Raw genomic sequence first — 19002 nt, 5'->3', positions numbered from 1 at the left:
ATTCTCTCTCCATCTATTTCTGTTGTCATAGTTCTTTCTTGCCTGGTTATTGATTTCTTGCTGCCTGACCAGTCCATTCTCACGCACAACGTGACAGACAGATAAGCCCCTGGGCGTGTTAAAGTCATACATCTAAACAACAACAAAGATTTACACGCTCACATTTGTTTTTCTTCATATGATGGCTGTTTTAGAAGCTCAGCTGCTGCATGCTGTCAAGGTACTGATTTCAAGGAACCCATATTCATAACAAAAAATCACACCCGTGTGAAGTGAGGGGCGCTAATATATTAAAGTCTAAGGTCTAGGTGATGTAATGGTGATGTAAAACAAACGGTGACAAAACAAACATTAAATTCTCTGTATTGTCAATGGCATTTAATGTTTGTGTTAGGGACAAGATGACGTAAATGTTCCCTTCATTGCCAAGGGCATTTTTTTAAAACAAACATTGAACTAAAAACAAACATTAAATTCTCTTTATTGTCAATGGCATTTAATGTTTGTGTTAGGGACAAGATGACGTAAATGTTCCCTTCATTGCCAAGGGCATTTTTTTTAAACAAACATTGAACTAAAAACCAACATTAAATTATCTTTATTGTTAATGGCATTTAATGTTTGTGTTGGGGACAAGATGACGTAATTATGTTCCCTTCATTGTCAATGGCGTTTTTTTAAATAAACATTAAACCTGTATATAAGAGGGGCTAGCGCCCCTCAATAAAGTAAATTATTTGAATGTAGTACTTTGTGTGCATGCAGTCTTCTTTGACCTTTTGTCTTGTGCTTCCAAGTTGTCTAATAATGCTTAACAGTAATAACAGTGTTTTTGAGCATTGCTTCAGTGCTTTCTGTATTGAGTTCTAGCCCACTAGGCTGAAGAGAGATTTTCTTCCAACCCACGAGTTGGACAAGAACGGCTGCCAAGGCTGCGATAAACAGTACAAACATTTCTCAATAACAAATTTACTTCATGACCAGAGGGGCGTATATTTACCATAGAGAGCAGGCAAGGGAGGCAGCTGCCTCCCTAACTCCATTTGAAAACAAGTGAGACTAGAAAAAGTGCCCTTCTGGGCACAGGTCTCCACTAGGAGGATAGGAGTGTGTGTGATGTTTGGCAAAATGTTATGAGTAATATAAACAAGTTTTTTTGTTTGTTTGTTTTTTGCAACAATTTTCTTCATTTTGTTGAGGAAATGCAGAGCCAGATCACTCATAGAATCTCTGAGGATAGAATTGTGGATGAGCAGGACATGTGCAGCATTTTGAACGAAACGGGCCACTCCTGAAAACTTTAGAAGGCAATGTTAGCCAATCAGTGTAGAATCTGAGAAATCCAACAGATTCGTCTTGATCACATGACTACAGAGATCATGTGCACCGATTTGCGTGAGATTTGGATGAAATCTGTGCGACTAACATAAGCAATGTGTTTAGCAGAAATCGGCCTCATGGTGGCGCTATAACCGGCAGATGTGGAGGGATGCAGGGACAATGTTTTTCCATGGCCTCTAGGGAGTGTGCATACATAAGTTGTATACAGATTGATGTATACTAGCTAAAAACAGGAATTGGCCTGTTATAGCGCCACCATGAGGCTGATTTGGAAAATAAGGAGTGGCATGTCGTCCTCGGCCTAGTGGAAATGTGCGTGTATAATTTCACGGAAATTGCACACTGTGTTTGTGATTTGTGGCATTTTGTTCGAAACGGACCAATCATGTGAGCTTTGGAAGCCAATATTAGCCAATCAGGATGGAAGATGGGAAATTGTGCAGATCTGTGTTGATCACATGACTATGGAGATAGTGTATACCGAATTGTGTGATGTATGGATAAAATGTGTACGAGTAATCTACAGAAATGTGTTTTGCCTAAATCGGCCTCATGGTGGCGCTATAACAGGCCGATGAGGAATATTTGGGGCAGAGGTTCGTCGTTGGCATCCATGGAGTGTGTGTGCAAAGCTTGGCATGGATCGGGCCAACGGTACCGGAGATTAGCTGGTAACGGACGGACGGAAGGACGGAAGGAAGGAAGGAAGGAAGGAAGGAAGGACACACACACACACGGACGGAGTGCAAAACATACTCTCTCCCCATGCCTTCGGCCTGGTGGAGACAAAAAACAAGAGAGAGAGAAAGAAACACCAAACCAGAACTATTAGTGGCTCCTCGCCCGTTCCGTGTAGCGCGACCATAACACAAGTAAGATCCTCTTAAAGGTCCTGTGGAGACTTTGGTAAGAAAGGTTCTCTGTTAATAAACTTGCCGTATCCCCATGAAATGTCAGTGTCTTTTTAGTTTAGTTAAAAATTGAAAATCCAAAATAGTATGCCTTCTGTCGTTCCACAATACAGTAGATTGTTATTGGGGCCCTGCAGGCAAAGAGGACGATATATATATATAGCCAATGAATAGGAAAGGAATAGGAAATGGGGTGATGTTCACAGTGTAATATGATTGGATATTGTATTTGATAAGGGCTGTTTGTCCACTGTGTGCAAGGTCAATGGTACATTACTGTATATGTATTCCCAGAGGTCCTGTCAGGATGTAACAGAGTATGTGGTACTATCATGATATACAGTATAGCGGAGCGCTGAGGAAGCCAGAGGGGCAGGGACGTCTCTGAAACCTCATTTTTGAGGTTTTTGATTTTATTCCATAAATCAGTGCTATTGAACATCCTTTACGTCTGTGTGTTGTTTCGAAAATATTGAACCAATGGAAAGTAGTACAAAAACGCATTGGACAAAACCTCTTAACTCCATTGGACCCTCAAACTGTCTGCTAAAACCGCTAACTCCACCACCTCTCTCCTTCTCATGCAAGTAATTGAGAATATCTAAAGTCACAACACCAACTTTGATGAGGCAGTATTGCATCGTTTTAAAAAAAAAAGGTTTTATTAATTTCCTTAAAAACTTATATTTTTTAATTTCCTGAAAAATTAACATTTTGGAGTTATGAGGTTTCCTCCGGACAGCAGAGATATATAGGGCATAGTAGTGGGGCGTGGTTTTCTGGCACCACTGAAAAATCTGCCATTCATTTTTCCCATAGAGATTTACACAAATATTTATATCAATTATTTTTAGCCTAAAATCAAGCCATCCAGGATCCTGGTGAATCATGACCAAAAACCTTTGATACTGTGGGGGGGAAAAAGAAAAGAAAAAAAAGAGAAAACAATACTAAATAAAGAATATTTATTCAAATTAGTATATCGGATAATTAAATATTTTTCTCACAGAATCAAAGGTTTTATCATATGGTCATGAATTAATCACTGGATGGCTTGATTCTCGGCTTAAAATAATTGAAATATGTTTGTAAATGAAATGCAGATTATTGAGTGGTGCACCACGCCCACTGCTATGCCCTATATACTGTACCACAACTCCCTCTTGTACAGTTGACTGTGTTACAGTACGTAGATATATCTGTGAGTGAAGTGTCCAGGTCTAAACAATAGCTTTTTGCAGGCATCCTCTTGCTTCTCATGAGAGCACGCACGCACGCACGCACGCACGCACGCACGCACGCACGCACGCACGCACCCACGCACGCACGCACTGACGCACGCATACACACACACACACGCACACACCGCTCAAAACCCCATTGTGTGGGTCTTATCTCTACTTAAGGCTCGTGTATTTTACATTTTTCTTTAGCCAAGTGCCTTGTTGTTGCTGTTGCTGTCAGGCATTAATTTGAGCACAAAGCCTATAGTATAATAAATCAGGCTTGTAGGTGAAAGCTTGCAGGCTTATATCAAACGATCCTATAGTCAACTCATTCCCAACCGCAGAATCTTTCAGATGCTAGAGCAGGGATGGGCAACTTTGACAATGGAGAGGGCCACTATATTTCCACACTCATTCCAGAGGGCCATATATTATTGTCGTAGCAAAAATAGCCGGTCTACAAGCTCAAAACGTGTCGCACTGCCTTTAATTATACTTGTGTTGAGCAATGAGCTACTAATTTAGATACTAATTAAAGTGGGTCATGTTTGCATGTTGTGGAATTGTAAACAGCTGAAACCAATATTTTTTCAGTATCCTGACATTAACCTGAGGGCCACATTAAGTGAAGGTGGGGGCCGCATGTGGCCCCCGGGCCGCCAGTTGCCCACCCCTGCTCTAGAGCGTCATGTGGTAAAGTGGCTTCGTAGCCACAGCGCCGTCTGACAGGTTTGATAACGGCAAAGAAGAGGAATCCCAACAGATTGCAGCTTCACTGCTTTCCTGATAAACTTAAAAAGAAATTGAAGGACCTCAGAAATAAAATTTTAAGCAGAACACCTTGGAAGCCCAGGGCGGAGTTCTCTGTCCAAGTTCAAGGTCATGGTCAAGTGCCCAACACAGAGATTGATAAATAGGACGGAGATTAATGATAACAAAACAGTTCGCATCGCTCTAGAGCCTTGGAGCGCTTGTTGCCCAATCCGATCATCGAAAATCTCCCCTGCCTGTTTAGCTGACGAAAACGAAAATCTTAAAACGATCATAACTGCCGATCTAAATCATCCTGTCTAATTCTGAAAACAGATCCTGTGTTTGACGGCCTTCCGCGGTCCAGTCGCTAGTCGCGATAGATTTATTATTACCTCCCGTTGTTGTCGATCGACTCTAGAGTGGTGTGGCTATTGTTAGCTGCTACACAGACATGCACACCAGCTTCCGGTGCGCCGGTAAAAGTGGTCCGTGCGCTATAAATGATGGATGAAATGGATTAAATAGTTCCGGGCCTCCAAGGTGTTAATTAGCTGGCCTAAATCATGTCATTTTAGTTCTATTCCATTATGGTTAAAAGGGATTCAAAATGCAAGAAGAGTTTAGGATGTGTAGTCTGCAAAACGTTTTTTTTGTCTGATAAGATGGCTGATGACGCAATGTCAGAAAAACACACTAATATTTCTAAGATAAATCAAATATTCAAGGTGTTTTTAATCTCTAATTGTAGCTATAGAGGGCAAGTATAATGTATTAAGGGACCCCAATCTCAAAATATGTTTTTCCAGGGACTTCCCAGAAACAAAGATATGAGTTAAAAACGTTCGCTCTGAAAGAATATATATTCGAAGATTTGCGCTACATTTTCACGATTTTTCCAAAATAGCAGACCTACAAGCTCGTAGCGTGGCACTCGGTGCCGCGCTACGAGCTTATAGATCTGCTATTTTTCAATAGCCAAAGTATAACGTGATGCTTAAAACACCAAAAGGGGTTCCCGCCCCGGAATGGGTTAAACACTGTTTGCTCTGTTTTAAATCGCTCAAACTGGCCTATTACGGAAACTTTTAAATCACCCTTGGCTCGCTGCCAGTTCTTCTCCCACTTCCATCACCACGCGCCCACGCAAAGGGACGGGTCATTATGTGACCAGGCATGATCAATCCACTTGATGATGACCAGGTGTGATCAATCCACTTGACGAGCTGGGCGGCCTCCCTCAACCACAGATGCTTTCTTTCCCTATGCTTTCTGTCTCCATCGCCTTTTCACCATTTTCTGTCACTATAGCCATGACTAGTTTCTTGTTGTTTGAGTACTACACAATACTAGACAGTAACAACAAGGTAACACAAAGTAGTTTTTTTTAATATACACTCAGTAGGCGTTCCCGTTCCCGCATAACATCTGTGTATAATGATGATGTCACGCAGATACCCTCTATTTAAACAACATTTAATAGCAATAATAATTCATATCCGTATCACTGTAATCACTGTGATACATAGTTTGGTTCAATGTGAAAGTATTGCACTGACTGTCTCTCCTATGTGTGTGATAGTGTGGTATTGCAGAGGGTTCTCTGTCTGGCACTGTCCAGTCAGTGTTGATTTCGTCGACTAAAACTAAAACGAAAAATGTTCATCGACTACCTTTTTTCACTGACGAAAACCACATGGAAACTAAATGAAAACTAAGCTATGATGACTCAAACTGAGACTAAATATACTGACAATTTCGTCAACAAATAAAAACTAGACTATAAAATGTTAGGAAGGGACTAGTGGACAAGAGATCCAGTTAAAGTCATTTTACACTTGGTTGCATGTTGAAAATAGCCGATCTACAAGCTCACAACACAAGCTTGTAGATCGGCTATTTTCAGCAAGTGTAAAAACAGTCATTACGACGGCATCGACGCCCACTAAAATACATTTTAGTTGACTAAATCAACTGTAGATTTAGTCGACTAAAATCTAAAACTAGACTAACTCTAAAACATTCCAGGTGACTAAAACGTGACTAAAACTAAATGAAAACTATTGAAGAGACTAATGACTAAATCTAAAATCAAAATTTGCTGTCAAAAACAACACTTTGTGCAGTATAATAGTATGTAATGTTATGAATAATGTGAGAGAGACGGTGTACTCGGAGAGTTTTGTGCATGGCACCCAGGTCCCCTTTATAAGTGACACTGACGCCATATGTGACCAAATTTGACTGAGGGACTGCCATTGGATTTCTTTTCGTTTTTTTCATTGTCAGTTTAACCCACCAGTTTTGGAGATGGCTTATAGAGTAATGTCTTACAGAGAAACAGCGAGTTGAGAAAACAGGCTTGAAAGGTTCACTTCTGTGGTCTCTAACATCACACCTATGTTTGAGCATTTATTTCTTACATACGATTTCAGCTCTGACACTTATTTCAGACATGCTCTAGTATGTGAAGAGTCTGCCTGTGCTATTAACTCATTTTGGGGGGACAAATTATTTATATTCTCCTCTGGTGAAAAGCTGGAATTTGCGCGATGGCAGGTTCTCAGTCAAATCTGGTCACATATTGTTCAGATTTACGCTGAGGAAGGCCTCCGGGCCGAGACGTCTGTGTGTTGTTTGTTGCTTGCTGCATGCCGGCGGGGAAAAATGAAAAACAAACAAGACTCCTATGATATAACGTGAGTGCTGTATTCTTTTCTATGGACTGTATCTACCTGAACTGAACGGTTGCACCCGTGACTTTATTACCTTTGGATTACTCAATGGAGTGCTTCTCTTCTCTTCCTTTCTTCAAGTGCCCATAGTCATTCTTTCTGAGTATATAATTGGTTCTCCAGACAACTGGAAAGGGATATCCAGCCAGATTGCTGTTTAGCATATATTAGGTTGCTCTTATGAGACAAGGGGCCCTTGATCCTCCCCACCAAAAACACATGCTTAATAGAAGGTATATGGTGGCTGCCAAATGAAAATGTGTCAAGAGATGTCACAACAAAATGCTCTCCATCGCTAAGCTTTGAACAAATCCGTTAAGACGGGACAGAATACACGAGCTAAGTTCCAAAAACATGTTGAATTGATGCCATTCCTGGCAGTGCTTGTTCTGTATATCTTGCTGCTGTGGTGCAACTGTGTGCATCTTTCACCAATGGACTCCTAACTATATCTATGTCTAGGTCGTCCTCCTTTAGTCATCCCGGTTCTCCGTATACATCTGGCCAGCTCGTTGGTGCTTCTCTTTGCGCTCCTGCGTCGTTCTTGAGTACATTCCACACGTATGTTAGTGTGGGGGACGTCCTCGTGACAGTGTGTGTTGGTTCCCACAGCACCAATTTAGCTGGCTGGCAGCTCCGGGTGTCTTTGGCAGTGTCCTGCTATAGTCTCATTCTCCTGGCTGCTACTCTCTGGCTCACCCCGTGGTGTTCCCTCGTACAGAATCTTGTTGGTAACATGTGTATTCTTGCTGATGTTAAGTACTGCACGCAGAAGCGTATCTACAATAAGGCGAGGGCAGGCGTCCGCCTGTCCAAATCCATTTCTGGCCTGGCCAAAATCCATACAATGAGAAAAAAAGAAGACAAAAACAAGACATGAGAACTATTAATGGACAGCTGATTGGCCGTTGCGGTAGAGCGCGACCCTCAATCACCCATTGGAATGCAAATGCAAGCCTTTCAGCCTTTGTATCCTACTCGTCTGGCAGGTATATCTCTTTGAAAACCTTTAGTGCTACGATTGTGCGCGGGGAGACGACAATTAACACATGATCTTGCCTGCCCAAAACATAATTCCTGGATACGCCACTGACTGCAGGACATGCAGGATACTGGTGTAGCACCGGTCTATAGCATTGTTGTTTTTAGCAGCAAATTTTGATTTTAGTTTTAGTCATATGTAGTCTCTTCAATAGTTTTCATTTAGTTTCAGTCACCTGGAATGTTTAAGTGTTTAGTCTAGTTTTAGTCGACTAAATATCATGAGATTTTAGTCTAAATCTACAGTTGATTTAGTCGACTAAAACGTATTTTGGGGGGCCTTGATGCCGTCGTAATGACTGATTTTACACTTGCTGAAAATAGCCGATCTACAAGGTCACAGCACGTCGCGGCGCGACGCGTTGTGAGCTTGTAGATCTGCTATTTTCAGCATGCAACCAAGTGTAAAATGACTTATACTGGATCTCTTGTCCACTAGTCCCTTCCTAACAGTTTAGTGTCGTTTTTATTTGTTGACGAAATTGTCAATATATTTGGTCTTAGTTTTAGTCGTCGTAGCTTAGTTTTCATTTAGTTTCCATTTTGTTTTCATCAGTGAAAAAAGGTAGTCGACGAACATTTTTCGTCATAGTTTTAGTCGACGGAATCAACACTAGTCTATAGAGACTACTGCAGGGTTGGCTTCAGGGTCCTGCATTCACTGCCGTATACAGAAGAACAGACTCTATACCGTTGCGTGCCGTAGAAGAAGCTGAGTTTGGTTTTGTTGGGGTTAGGTTGGAGTTCCATTACACTGACCATGCCGTTCAGGGCCCTCCATGCAAGTCACTTTTAAGGTCTTGCTCGGTTGCGTTGACCCATGAGCCCAGGTACTTGAAGTCATTGACCTCCCTCAGCACATACCTATCCCTGCTTTCTCATAGTCATCCATCCCACCTCCTTCGTCTTTTGTGTGTGTGTGTTGTTGGGCTTGCTTTTCTGTAATTTGATGTCTTGTATTGTTGTGGTGTGTCTTGTATTTGATGAAAAATCTAAATAACGTATGTACTGTAGTATAATAGTCTTATAGTGGCTGGGTTATTCATTCTTGCATGTTAGCAGCCAGGGAGCCTTCAATATTTATTTGAGACAACATACAGCTGTCAAATATTTCCTGCTGACTAAACAGGCTTTCGTATTTCATTTCGGCACTCTGTGTGCCTGCGTGTGTGTGTGTGTGTGTGTGCGCGTGCGTGCGTGCTCGCGTGCGCGCTTGTGCAAAGCCTGGGTTTGCAAAGTAAGCAGTTATTTAAAAAAAAAAAACAACAACTAAATGTATCTCTGCTGTTGGAACATATATCCAACATGTCTATCCAACTGTACTTTACACCACATTCAGTTTTTCCTCTAGCACAGGGGTTCTCAACGTTTTTGGCCGGGGACCCCCGGAAATGCTTTGGCAATGTCTCTGGACCCCCGCCCCGCCCCCTCCCGACCCCCAATGTAAATTGACTGCTACAATAACCTTAATAATAGAGACAATACACCATGAATAAATACTGAAACCAGATATAATCATTAGGGAAGGTGTATGTATGTACTATGTGTACTATATGTAAACTCTTCATTTCCACTTTCCAGCCATTCAGTTGCAGTCACCAAATTATTTTTTTTGAAAATAATTTGGCGACCCCCCAAAATAATTTGGCGACCCCCCGAGGGGTCGCGACCCACGGGTTGAGAACCCCTGCTCTAGCATACCATGCGGTTTATTTTCTGCTCCGTCCATGCAACGCTCTCTCCTGTCTACCCGGCTCTGTCGGTTATTATGACTCCCATGCCAAAAATGTATTTTTTGTGGCTTTCGCCTTTTATTTAATATTTTTTATGGAGGGACAGACAGTAGGCTGACAGGAAATGGGGAGAGAGATGGGGTGACATGCAGTAAGGGCCATCAGGATCGGGAGTCGAACCCGCGGCACACTGCCAGACTGGATTACCAGCCAAGGTGCCTGGACCGGTGAGCCACGGCCCAGGCCCCCATGCCTCTTTTTAATTGCACCTTCATTATCCATCCTCTTTAAAGGAGAAATCCCACGAACGGAATCAGTCTATAATCGTGTCCCAACATACATGTAATTGGCCTTGAAGTGTTGCATAGATGCCCCCCTGGTTCTCCATTTCCCTCACCCCTTCCCTCCCACGGTAAAATGCAGCTAGAATGGAGCTTGTTTTCTTAAGTGTGCATGCTTACCGTATAGGCTACGTGCACTCAGGTAAATAAGCTGTCCTGTTGTTATGCAAAGTAGTAGCCATTTGATTCGGCATACTTGACACAGCGTGAAAATAAGGGGGGGGGGCGCCAGTAAACCTAGACCACTGGGTACTTGGTGCGTCTTGGAAAGTCTGGTGACGCGAGGTTGATTAGGTGCGTCTTCTCTTCAATCTAAGGGGACGCGTTCTAGCGTGCAAGAACACGCACCGTTGTTCCGTCCCGTCCCTGCGCGTGCACGTAAAAAAATTACCGGTACCACGACGTGGTACTGCGTTCTACGAGCATGACACCACTGCCTGTAACCCCCCCCCCCCCCCACCCACCCTCTCATTCTCCCTTCCTCTTCCCTCCTCTTCTTCATTCTCTCCCAACTAGTCCCCCCCCCAGCCCCCCCCCCCCCCCCCCCCCCTCTGTCCTCATACACCCCCGCCCCCCCCCCCACCCCCGCATCACTCATTCCTACCCTGGTGATGAGACAGCCCCGAGCCTAGCCCAGAGTCAGCTGTCCTAGTAAGGATTTGTCACTGCTCTGAGGGGGTGAAGTTGGGGGAGTGAGATATCTCTCACTGCCGGAACATCTTGACGTGGAATTTATGCTGATGATGACAGTCATTGCCCTCCGGGAAACCTTCTGTCGCCTCATTGCTAGAGAGTCCACGCTGCTATCTCATTGTGGAAAATAACAGCATGGCTTTTCTCTCTCTTCCCCCTCTACTCGCTTGATAAGAAGTCATATTTGCTCTCAACTTTTCTTCCGAGGTAGAAATTTGTTCTCTCATACTATTTCTTTTGTCATTGCTGCTGTTTGTTCATTCTGGTGACTTTGTGTGTGAGGTTACTGTGAATACAAAGTTGTGGTTTTGTTTGGAACAACTTTTCTCTCAACTCTCAACTTTACTCTGAGGTGGAAATGTTCTCTCATTCTGTATTTGTTTTAGTTATTGCTGCTGTTTGTTCATTCATGGTGACTTTGTGTGTCAGGTTACTGTGAATACAAAGTTGTGGTTTTGTTTGGAACAACTTTTCTCTCAACTCTCAACTTTACTCCGAGGTGGAAATGTTCTCTCATTCTGTATTTGTTTTAGTTATTGCTGCTGTTTGTTCATTCATGGTGACTTTGTGTGTCAGGTTAATCTGAATTAAAAGTTGTGGTTTTGTTTACCTAGGTCTAACAAGAATTAATGGCAGCTTTGGCACTGCATGTCTGAGAGGATTGAAGACCTTTCTCATGCCTTCTCCCACTGCAGTTCTTGTTGTATCCAATATGCTCCATTTTGCAACCTGTAGGCTGCCAGCCTACAGCCATAGTGCATCATATCAAAATCATTACGTTGTGTGTACCTTATGTGATAATTTACCAGTTCATACATGGACAACTGGCGGCCCGGGGGCCACATGCGGCGCTCACCTTCACTTAATGCCGCCCGCAGGTTAATATCGGAATACTGATATTATTGATTTCAGCGGTTACAATTCCAAACATGCAAACATAACCTGCTTTAATTATGGCAGTCTATATTAGTATCTTAATTACTGGTTTTTAAAATTTGTATTGTCTTTTTTTATGTCCAATGTAATTGTATTTAAGTTCATAAAGTTAACATAAATGGAAATATAGGGGCCCTCTGGAGTGAGTGTGGAAATGTAGTGGCCCTCTGGAGTGAGTGTGGAACTATAGTGGCCCTCTGGAGTGAGTGTGGAAATGTAGTGGCCCTCTGGAGTGAGTGTGGAACTATAGTGGCCTTCTGGAGTGAGTGTGGAACTATAGTGGCCCTCTGGAGTGAGTGTGGAACTATAGTGGCCTTCTGGGAGTGAGTGTGGAACTATAGTGGCCCTCTGGAGTGAGTGTGGAACTATAGTGGCCCTCTGGAGTGAGTGTGGAACTATAGTGGCCATCTGGAGTGAGTGTGGAACTATAGTGGCCATCTGGAGTGAGTGTGGAACTATAGTGGCCCTCTGGAGTGAGTGTGGAACTATAGTGGCCCTCTGGAGTGAGTGTGGAACTATAGTGGCCCTCTGGATTGAGTGTGGAACTAGTGGCCCTCTGGAGTGAGTGTGGAACTATAGTGGCCCTCTGGAGTGAGTGTGGAAATATAGTGTCTCTCTCTCTTCATCATCAAAGTTGCCCATCCCTGAACCAGTTGACTCTGTATCCTTGCTTTGCCCTTAATTAGTTCTCTGAAAATAGGAGATCTACAATGACGACGTTTTGTGTTGCGACTCGCGGCGCGTGGTGGTGGATCAGCTATTGTCAGCGAACGTTCCGCCCAGAATAGGTTCAAGTGGTCAACTGTCTCTTTTGGTTCCTTGTTTTTTTTCAGTCTCCTGGGGCCTGACATGGGGAAGAAGTCCAAGTACAAGACCACCGTAAAGAAGAAGACTCTCAACCCAGAGTTCAACGAGGTAGGCATACGTCCCAATCCAAGTCTCTGCACAAACCAGCTATTTATTGGCCAAATTGCCCTTTGAATTAGTGACCCAATTGCATTCAGGCCTACTACTTCTGCACACTTCAGTGTCTAAACTAAACAGATGTTCTAGGTTGTCATATTATGTTGTACTTAATGAATATTAATAATAATGGTGCATTTATATAGCGCCTTTATCCAATGGCACTTTACAGAGATTTCACACACCAGGAGAAAACCATGCAAGGCACCAACCTGCAAATCGGGAGCAATTAGGGGTTCAGTCAGAGTCTCGCTCAAGGACACTTGAGCACTTGAACTAACTCTGGGCGAGCCCGGGTTCGAACTGGCAACCTTGCGGTTACCATCCGGTCACTTTACCTCTGAGCCATGCATACTTTGTATTTTCCCGTACAATTGTGAGCATAGCCCACGGGAAAGCCCCCGTTCAAAGTCTGTTCTCACCCTTTTAATCTTTACCGTATAGACAGCATCCAACAGAATATTCTGAACTATAATTATGAATATGGCATTTTTAAAGCAAACAATATATCATTTTAAAGGATACGTTTGTATTTGAATCAATCTGTGCGGTAAAGTATGTAAAATCTGCAGTGGCTGGAGGTGGTCAACCTGCTCTACTGTTGCAAAATGTCAACCCTATCTGGAAGAACGCCTAATGGTCATCTATCTCTCCATCATCAGAATGATGCAATGCTTAAAGATGGAGTGCCACGATTTTTTCCCACCCTAAAACATGATCATCAGGTATTATTATAATATAAGGAGGAAGAACTTTTTCCAAAAAGTGTACAGTATTTGTTAAAATCATGCTTTTATGTGGGTTAGGGGAGGGGCTGATAATGTGATGTCACTATATTACTGTTTATTTCATTGGCCCGTTTGACTGTCAAGGGTTCAGCCTCCAGGAAGAATCCCTAAATACAAAGTTAATACACCATTGCACATAAAAATTACTCCAGGGTGTAATGAAGTACTGTCACCTCATAGACACATGAAAAAATTGTGGCACTCCATCTTTAGCATTGTGGGCATGTTTCGCCTATACTGTATATACATACCAGTGGTTCCCAAAGTGGGGTCCGGGGACCCCAGGGGTCCTTGAGGGAGTTCCAGGGGGTCCCCAGCTAACTGAACCAAATGGACCCTTATGGGTATGTAACTCTGAGAGTGTACAAATGGTACAAATTTGGTTCCATTTGTACACTCTCAGAGTTAAATTAACCCATCTACTGCCACCTGGTGGACGCAGAGCCAACCGCAGTCCGCAGACCGTTGAGCTGTTTGTAGTGTGACACACGTTGGATTCACATCCTGTTTGGTGCAGCCATCTTAGATGCTAAATAAATAGCGTCAATGCTAGCGAGCTAAAATGAAGCCATTCTTTCTCTAGAAAGCGCCAATGTTTCCATCTAGATCACCGGATAATCAGCAAAGACCTCCGAACATTGCACGTTTTATCCAAACCATGGAGAGCTCCGTAGATTAGGAGTTATTCAGCTTTTTAGTCAGCCTGTATAAAGGGAGGTGAACGGCAGCGCCGATGTGGGATCGCTAAAGAAGGAAAGGCCAAGCCAAAAAAATTCAAAAAATCAGCGATATCAGTTTGATATCGATAATAAAGCTTATCAGACGGAACGTTACGCCAATAGCAGTTGCCGGATGGAATCCAACTGGCGAAACGTTCCGTCAGGAGCAGTTAATTTGTTAACATTGACTTTACAATATCAATTGGGGTCTCAGAGATAGAAATGCCATTAGATGGGGGTCCGTTGCATATCAAACCGGGGGGCCCTTGAAATGAAAATGGTTGAAAATCACTGCTAGAGCCGTAAAAACCTTCTCTAATGGGGGTCCTTGGCATATATTTTCAAATGGGGCGTCCACAGGCTAATGAGTATCATGTTGGGGGTCCTTGTCATGAAAAAGTTTGGGAACCGCTGGTATATACAGCGGCCTCATGTGTGTTACTGTGTGTACTTGCCTCTGTACAGGAGTTTGCGTATGAAGTTTCCCTGGACCAGCTGGCAAAGAAGTCCCTGGAGATCTCGGTGTGGGACTATGACCTCGGAATGAGCAACGACTTCATAGGTAGGCTGCGAGGGCACGCACGCCAAGAACACAGGAAGGAGAGAGAGAGAGAGGGGGGGGAGAGAGAGAGAGAGAGAGAGAGAATTGTGAAGAGGGTGATTGAACATGAGTCTTTTGAATGAACACAGACAAAAGGAGTGACACGGTTGGGAGAGATGGGCTTTGGTAATTAAGAGAAATGAGGGCCTAAATGATGAGGCTTGAGAGAGGAGAGCGCTTGAGTTGAACAAATTAAGGAGAGCCATGCATGCAGAGTGAGTGAGAGAGAGATGAAAAGTGGACACAGGGCATTAGAAATCAAAAGGGAAAAGCCCTTTGCTTTTTTCCCCTTTGGGGCTCCTAGCTCGGCACGCCAGAAAGATGCGGCTAAACAGACTCTGACTGACGTGCATGCCAACACGGCCTGCCTGGTGCGGTGCGTGTGTAACACAGTCACAGCAATGTAGAGCAGAGCAGTGCAGCGCGGGGGGAGCGGGGGGGAGTGGGTGTACAGGCGCTGTGAGGTACAGAGAGAATGGATTACCGCCCTGGGAAGCTCCAAGGCCCAGAGATCAAAGCGTGGTAGTTCCCTCTCGATCTGGCTCTGCGCGTGTCTGTGAGGGGGTGGGAGGGTGTGTGCGCGCATGTGTGTGTGTGTGTCTGTGTGTGTGTGTGTGTGTGGGAGAGGGTGGGCGGGGGGTAGGTTGCTGATATATGGGTTGAGTGAGTTATTCGTCTTGCTTGGATAAAAGGCCGCTGGTCTAACTTATACGGCCGCGGCACTCCCCAAGGCCATTATCATTTTACAGGAGCCACGACACGAGAGGCCATGATTTCTTAATTGGAGTTGGGAGGAAAAAAAAGACAGTATACCTGTACGTGAGAGAGACAAAGATGGAAGGTATAAGGCAATTCAAGGGAGTAATAAAGAGTAAGCTTGCGTGCGTGGTGTGCGTGTGGTAGACCGTATGTCTGCATGCAGACATCTTCCCCATCTGTTCCGTCGTGTCCATCAGGAGTGGCTCATCGCTCTTCCGTCCCCCGTGTCTGTCACACTCAGCGACCATTCATCACCGTGGCGAGCGCCCGCAGACTCACCAGAACACCGTATCGATCTAGTCCCAGCTATAGGTGGAGGCAGCAAGAGAAGACATGCAGGGGGGTGGTTAGGAGGAGGGAAGGATGGAGATCACGCAAGTGTTGTATTCAGACAGCTATAGCAGCTTATCGAAGAGAGAGAGAGAGAGAGAGAGAGTTTAAGCCAAGGATAGAATATATCTACGCGCTAAAGCACAGTTGGCCTCGGGGGACATGGAGAACAACAGTTGTTCCGATACTCGGGCCGATACCACCCTCAAGTACTCGGTACTCGGAAACCGGCCCCGATACTTTGACCCGAGTACCAAAACATCCAGTTGACACTAGGCTGAACGAATGCAACGAATGCAACCGATCTACAAGCATAAATGACAACTGTGTTCCATTTGCATCTATGTAAAATAAGTGGTTACTCAACAGAAATAAAAAAAGTACTCATATCGGTACTCGGTATCGGCGAGTACTAAAAAGTACTCGTACTCGCTCTGACAAAAATGGTATCGGGACAACTCTAGTTTGGTCGTGCCCGTCGATATCGGTGCTGCTCGGAGAAAAAAAGCACATTGCTAAAATAGTGCATTTAAAACATCAAGACCCCACGTTTTCTCTCCTCTGCATCATCAGTGCCCATACCCTATTTAATAAGGGAAAATTTGCTAAATGTGTGGCAAATCTGCAAAAGAAATGCTTAACACTAGCTTTCTTCACAAATGTGTTCATAAAGGTGTCTACTATCACAGAAAGAACTGTTCCAAGCCAACTCCCTTGGGAAACTTTGTGACAGCTGCTGAAAGTTGGGCTACCATTAACATCCAATATAAGGCAAAAATGTCCACATTTCATTATACTTCAAGTAGCATGTGACGTGTCAAACTAGGGTGTTTTCATGATTCTGAATCCATTCCAAGCATTAGTTTTGCACAAAATACACTCCTTCGCCTAAAAATAGCCATAGCCATCATTTAATGTGATGGATATGGCCGAATTTAGCCCAAGGACTGTTTTCGTGCAAAACTAATGCTTGGAATGGATTCAGCATCATGAAAACCCCCTAGTTTGACACGTCACATGCTACTTAAAGTATAATGACATTTGGGGAATTTTGCCTTATATTGGTTGATAATGGTACCCCAACTTTCAGCAGCTGTCACAAAGTGAAAGGGGACAGGTGAAAGGAACTGGTTGTAATAAACGTGTTCCTTCAACTCGCTACGTCCAACCAGGGGGGAAACTCCCTCCCCTGTCAGGTGAAAAGAAGCAGCTTGGACTCCTCATTAGGGCATTCACTTCTAGTCATTTTTACTAGTTCACTAGTTACCTAGTTTACTAGTCGACTAGTTGTTTAACTACCTATTATGTAAAAAATAATAATAATTATCTTTTATTTTAATAAATATTTGTACATTTACAAAATCGTCTGTATCTCCTATTCCTTGTCCCAGATGGCATTTTGGTCAAAACAGCGTTTCTTTGACGGCACATATATGACGATCTGGAGCTCTGCAGAGCTCCGGTCTGGCTTCAGATGGTAAACAAGGCCTGTCCGCTCCGTGTAGTTTCCTAGGTTATGACTACTGCTCATGGACCGGAAATGGCGGCTTTTCAAAATAAGAGCTCAAATTAAAAAAATGCTGGCGTGAATTAGATCCAGATTTTTCAATAAATGATAGCGGCCTAAGTGTTAATGCATTGAAGGAAGCATGAGGTCAGTCCGTTGCTCTCCCCAGGTTGGCGGAGGGAGTGTATATAGCGCTCAGGGTTACATTAGACAAGCTGGGTGAAAGAAAAAAGTGTGATAAAAAAGATCCGTTGACTGTGCAAGTCATCGCCCGGAGAACAGCTCTGTAATGATGGGTTTGGTGTGAAGAGTGTCTCTCTCTGCCTCCCCCACCTGCACTTCAGCCCTCGTCTCTGTCACACACTGCCATTTCCCATTTCTCTGCTGTCCGTCAAAAGATGTTTCTCATCTTCTGTTTCGATGTGTGTGTCGTGTTGTGATTCCTTCTTCCGTCTGTTTTGCCTCGTCTGCCTGCCAGCCGCTACACCCGACATAAAGGGACACTTCACCCTTTTTGCAAAAAAAAATCACACCTGTGTGAACTGAGTGGTGTAAGGTCTTATATAGACTGATCAGCTGTGGTCTGACGTAATGTCTGACGTAATGAAATCACACCCGTGTGAACTGGGTGACCATAGCAACCATGCTCATTTCTTTTGGTACGAACAGACACGGGTAAAAAAAAATTGGTACGAACAGACACGGGTACATTTTTGAGTGGTGTAAACCACTCCTACAACTGGCTTTGTTAGTCTGTCTGTCTGTCTGTCTGTCTGTCTGTCTGTCTGTCTGTCTGTGCAAAAAAAAATGAGCATGGTTGATGCTGATTGGTTGATGCTGATTTCATTACGTCAGAACACAGCTGATCAGGCTATATAATACCTTACACCACTCAGTTCACACGGGTGTGATTTTTTTGGTACGAACAGACACGGGTACAAAGCCAGTTGTTGGAGTGGTTTACACCACTCAAAAATACTGTATGTTAATGACGTTTAGAAGACTTAGAACACTTTTCCTGGGGGGTCTTTATGTATGTAATGTGTGGTTTTAGATATTTTAGATTTTAGCAGTGCATGAGCCCAGTGTCTCTGATGTCATGGGCTTACTTATACTTCCTGGACTACATGTTGTCTCAGTAAGACAGCCACTCCCCTTATCCACAAGGAGGAGCAGTGCACCAAAGCATTATGGGAATTGGAAGGAAGTGAGCCCAGTGTCGATGACATCAGAGACACTGGGCTCACTGCTAAAATCTAAAATATCTAAAACCACACATTACGCACATGGAGACCCCCCCCCAGGAACGTGTTCTAGATCTTCTAAACGTCATTAACGTGTGTCCCTTTAACTTTCCCATTGCCGGGAGGTTTTCTGACAATGTCTCTGTGACTTTCACACTCCCCTGTCCTCTCTCCACCTGTCTTTATCTGTTAATTGCACCTCTCTCTCTCTCTCTCTCTCTCTCTCTCTCTCTCTCTCGTTCAGGTGGAGTGGAGCTGAGTATAAATGCAAGTGGACAAAGACTCAGACACTGGTTTGAGTGTCTCAAAAACAAAGGGAAGAAAGTCGAGTACTGGCACACACTCACACAACAATGTGCCCCGAGCAACGACAAGCCAGACTAA

At 43.8% G+C, this 19002-nt stretch overlaps 1 protein-coding gene across 1 annotated transcript in view; it reads left to right on the top strand.

Annotated features, from left to right (window-relative positions):
- Positions 1 to 19002, top strand: part of LOC306921363 (uncharacterized protein) — a gene marked incomplete at both ends in the record, with an annotated part of 21223 nt that extends 2221 nt beyond the window's left edge. The window contains 4 exons of the mRNA XM_079498474.1: positions 5824 to 5848; positions 12541 to 12622; positions 14643 to 14739; positions 18863 to 19002. Of these exons, the coding sequence (XP_079354600.1) occupies positions 5824 to 5848; positions 12541 to 12622; positions 14643 to 14739; positions 18863 to 19002 (344 nt within the window). The remainder of the gene's footprint in view (positions 1 to 5823; positions 5849 to 12540; positions 12623 to 14642; positions 14740 to 18862) is intronic.

This window comes from Electrona antarctica (assembly GCF_951216825.1).
Source record: "Electrona antarctica genome assembly, chromosome: 4".
In the NCBI taxonomy this organism is placed as follows: domain Eukaryota; kingdom Metazoa; phylum Chordata; class Actinopteri; order Myctophiformes; family Myctophidae; genus Electrona; species Electrona antarctica.
This window is presented reverse-complemented; position numbering and strand designations above follow the sequence as displayed.